Raw genomic sequence first — 4558 nt, 5'->3', positions numbered from 1 at the left:
GATGGGTGGGAGAGAAAATGAGAGAGAAAGTTGAGAATTGAGAAGAGGGTAATATGGTTAAAAAAACGTAACGTAATGAGTAAAATTAAATGTGCATTGCGTAAATAAACACGTTATGATATCTACAATAATCCAAAATCCAATTTTTAGATTTTTGTTGAAATAAAAAAAAATGGCAAAAGTAGTACTTTAAATTAAATTAAGAAATATAAACTTTTCAAAAAGTATATGGGTAGACGAAGTTAAATTTTCCAAAATTTAGTAATTTACTAAATAAAAAAAAATGTATATTTTACTTTTAATAATACTTTCTATTACCACTCGTGCAGTATTTACTAAATACTCACATAATTTAAATATTTAACTAGACGAAAAGAAAACAAATTACAAAGTACTATGAATAAATTTACGAGATATAACTTTACAAATATAGGCATAAATAAAAAACTTTCAAAAGTTCCATCTAAAACCTACGAGTATTAATGAACCTTAGAGCTTTTTACTCCAAAAGCTAATATATTTAAAATCTACTTCGACTAACACTCTACATTGTCACCCGTACAGGGCACGGGTTCAAAAACTAGTATGACCTAATCTTCGCCATAGCACGAGTCTAATAGCTGATCCACACGTACAGCAGTTGATAACTGTAAACCGTGGACTTATCTCCAGAGAGGTGTTCATTCTAAACCATACTACTCTTGCTCCGTTCCCTATCAATTACGACGCCAGTGAAAAATGAAACGAACTTGTTTCGAAAAAAGGATTTGACATTGCTCAGGAACAGTCACTAAATTCTTCTTTGTAACCGGAACATTCAACGGGCACTCGACATCAAAATCTTCTAATTGATGCATCCAACAAGGATGGGTTAGTTGCTCATCACAAGTGTTGTCCTTTTGTTTCGTAATCAAATTTTCGCATAAGTACTGCAAACACAAACGCAAATGAGCAACACTTTATTCTCAAGTCGCTGAACTGAACTTTCTGAAGCTGGATCGAACTAAACCGTTTAAAACAGATTTAAACTAATTGGGTTTGAATCTGGTTTCAACTCATTGTCTTTTTATATATAAGCAAAACTACTCATTCCTAGCCTTCCTTTATATACAACTATACAAGATATTTACGGTAGGTCGGTAACCACAAAGCTAAATATTGTTCTCTAAATTACCTCAGCATTTACTACTATTCTACTAACACGTCTAAAGTGACCTTTACTAGTACTCTAGTAGCATACTTCGACTTCTAAGTTGTTAGGTTAAAACTGATGGAGGGAGGGATTAATAAACGGAGTAACGGACTATCGTCAAATAGTTTCATATCAATTCAGTTCTTTCTCAATTTCATATCACTGATGAAACAGAAGAATTAGTGTTCATGTTTGAGTAGCAAGCAAATTATAAAAGAGATGCCGGTGAATATAGGGTGAGGATAGTTGTTTAAAAAATGCACGTGTTTGGACAAAATACCTTAACGAGATAATATGTTCCACAACGGAAAGTCATGGTGGTTGGACGAATGATCCAGAGCAGGCCGTCCACAAGAGCAGCTATATTTTGCATCATGTCGAAAAGAACGAGCTGCAAGTGAACATTGTATTGGGAGGAAACTTGAAATGCGTCTACTTTCTCAGGTTCGAATTTTGCCTAGCAAAACAAAATGAACGACCATAAATCCAGTATTTATAAAAGCATGAAAACGAAAGAGGCTAAAGAAAAGACGGTACTCACCATTGGCAATGCAAAAGTGAGTTTAAGATTAGTAGCATTTCCTATTACGAGTATAAGGAATGCTCTCAGTTTAAGTAACCACAATGTGTCATAATCATAAGCGTGATCCACAGCTATATCACAGTGGCTCTCCTCTAGATTAGCCATTGAATTACAGAAAACATGATCGGGAACTGCAGTGCCGTTATAGCTGAACACCCTCAGTTTCGGACAATCAATATATAATTCTGACAGATCTTTAGTAGAAAACTTAAGCACTGTTAAACTGGGACAGTCAACATGTAACTTGTTCACACAAACTTGACCATAACTACAAAACTTTAACTTCCTGAGAACATTATTGGCTGCTTTTAATGTATCTGTATCCTTTACATGGAAATCTCCTTCTTCAAGAAGTGGAAATGTAGCGGTAAGGTCTTTAAACAGGTAATGCTGGTTAATGACGCAAAAATGCAAGGCCAGCTCTCTAATACTAGCACAAGCATCAGGGTTGATATGAAGTTGAGTTTGAGCATCACATCTGAAGCATTCAAGATTAGTGTCTACGACGTCAACATAATCAACGACCCTAACACTGATGACAGCCTTTTTGAGCTTAGGAAACTTTGAGAGCTGAAGAAATTTAATCTCACCACCGCAGTTATCAAGGACTAGAGCTTCAAGCCCTTGAAAACACCTTATTAGGTTCTCTAACAGACGGTCATCCATAAAAACGTGCGACAAGCACAACCGCTGCAGAGAGAGAACTTTGTTGATGGGGTCACCTACCAATGTCTCACAACCCAAATTACACTCTCGAATATAAGCTGAAAGCAATCCTTTTGAAGCCAACACTGAGAACGGAATCTCATATACTACAGATGACCTACGGGTGAAATCATTCCACCACAAGCTCCCGTTTTGCAGAGTGATACACAAGTCTTCAACAATAATTTGTTTCACCAACTCCATCCATTTATCGACACGGGGATAGTACATGGTATCATTCATGGCCACATATAGTGCTAATTTTCTAATAGGTGAACCTTGTTGCTTGACTCTAGACAACTGATAATCCACACCATTCATAAACATATCCCTTATTTGATTAATATCAGGCTCTCCACCGCCTTCATTAGCAGAAACAAGCGACTGCAATGCAAATAAGTTTTGATCCAAATAAAGAATGGGATATAAGCTGCAAAAGCTTTTCCATGTCTTAGATAAGATGGATGCTCGACCAGAATCTTCTAAAGAAAGACGAGATAATATGTTAAGGATCATAGGCTCCGGTAATTGTGAAATACGGTCCAAATTCTCAATTCCATGAATATCTTTACTGTCAAGAGACGTCATCCTCTCCAACCTGCACAATCCTGTTTTATAGCTTAAAACAGAATACAAGTCTTTGTCCATTAAAACAATTTGCAACGGGGTTTCCTTGATACACAAGTCTTTGTCCATTATCAGACAAATGACAATTAGTCATCATAAATTGTAAGAGCATGTAAGTGTCAAACAAATTAGAGCATTTAACTTCCTTCTGGATCCTTAAATTTGTCCTTTGAGATCGGACATATTCCCTTCGTCCCAATCAATTACTCCCTCCATTGGTTGAATTGATTACATTTAAATTTAGCCCAAGATTTAATAATAGCTGTAAAAAAATGCAAAAATAGCTCAAGTAAAATGGCTCAAAAGTGAACGTTTGAAATAAAAATGAACCTGAGCGGATTCAACGGAGGTATTAAACAAGGTAAACAAATGAAAACTCTTGTAGTCCTTCCGTCCTAGTCATTTGTTTAACTTTGGGTTTGACACAAAGACCAACGAGGGGAGGGACCACTTATGGTGATTGTTAGTGGATGACAAGTGGACCATATAGAGCGGATGTGTAGGATCAAATTACTTATCAAAAATCTTCCTAATATAAAAAGTTAAACAAATGAATAAGACGCCTAAAATGAAAGAGACAAATGATCCAATCGAGGGAGTAGAAAATAGTTCCAAGATCAAGCATATATTACACATATTAATCAAACTAACTAATACTCTATCACACAATATGGTAAAATTAATTTGATTTTATTCCAGCAATTAGGTACATTTGAGCATCAATAATAATAACAACAACATGTGTCCTGGCACACGTTAGAAAAACCATAATAATAATAATAATAATAATAATAATAATAATAATAATAATAATAAAATCGGAGATGACATACCTGGGAGTTGAAGTTGGTGCTCAATGGATCAGAACTTCGACTTCTGATATTTTGGGTTTTGATTGGGAAATCATGAAGCACAGTGTATGGTTTTAATTGGTATGCAAATTAAGTAGTACGGAGTAACATTACTAGCATCTACTTTTTGTAAAGAAATGCCGAATAGTTTTATCGTTCACATAGAATCTTACTAGGCATTAGCAATAGAGGTTTGTCAATAGGTTTGTAAGATGATGTGTTAATTATTTTAGAACTTTGTCTACAAACCCTCTATTGTTGGACATGAGTGTTGAGGTTCATGGATGAGAGGGGTTACAATATAGTATCCAGGTTTGTGGGGAGAGAATGTGAGAGAAAAAATAAAATAGTATGGTGGGCCATGTGATGAACCTTGTAGAGGTTTATTTATTGTTAGGATGAGGTTTCTAGGTAGATGAGTTTGTATACTAGCTTATGTGGCATAAGAACAAACCTACTGGAGGTTCATCTATTGCTAATGCCCTTATGTTGTGTCTTTATTACGAGTATAAGTCTTCTAAGAAATCGTCTCTCACTGTAGGAGAGTGCTAATGATTATGTTTTGCGATATATGTACTGTGTTTAGACAAGCATCAACCG

The 4558-nt window shown here is 35.4% G+C and overlaps 1 protein-coding gene across 6 annotated transcripts; it reads right to left on the bottom strand.

The window, feature by feature from the left end:
* Positions 1-331: 331 nt before the first annotated feature.
* On the bottom strand, positions 332-4239 carry LOC141617142 (uncharacterized). Of its 6 annotated transcripts, none has more exons than XM_074434318.1 (4): positions 3941-4239; positions 1734-3369; positions 1473-1649; positions 332-929 (listed from the first exon to the last, which is right to left on the bottom strand). In XM_074434318.1, exons 2-4 carry the CDS (start codon positions 3174-3176, stop codon positions 717-719), a joined length of 1833 nt encoding a protein of 610 aa, XP_074290419.1. In that variant the 5' UTR covers positions 3177-3369; positions 3941-4239; the 3' UTR covers positions 332-716. The 6 variants fall into 6 exon arrangements, with proteins under 6 accessions (XP_074290419.1, XP_074290422.1, XP_074290421.1 ...); XM_074434321.1 differs by having other exon boundaries at positions 1734-3099; positions 3941-4158; XM_074434320.1 differs by having other exon boundaries at positions 1734-3088; positions 3941-4157.
* Positions 4240-4558: the final 319 nt, after the last annotated feature.

The sequence above is a fragment of the Silene latifolia genome, chromosome X (genome assembly GCF_048544455.1).
Source record: "Silene latifolia isolate original U9 population chromosome X, ASM4854445v1, whole genome shotgun sequence".
NCBI lineage: Eukaryota > Viridiplantae > Streptophyta > Magnoliopsida > Caryophyllales > Caryophyllaceae > Silene > Silene latifolia.
Note: the sequence above shows the minus strand (reverse complement) of the source record. Positions and strands in the feature narration are given on the sequence as shown.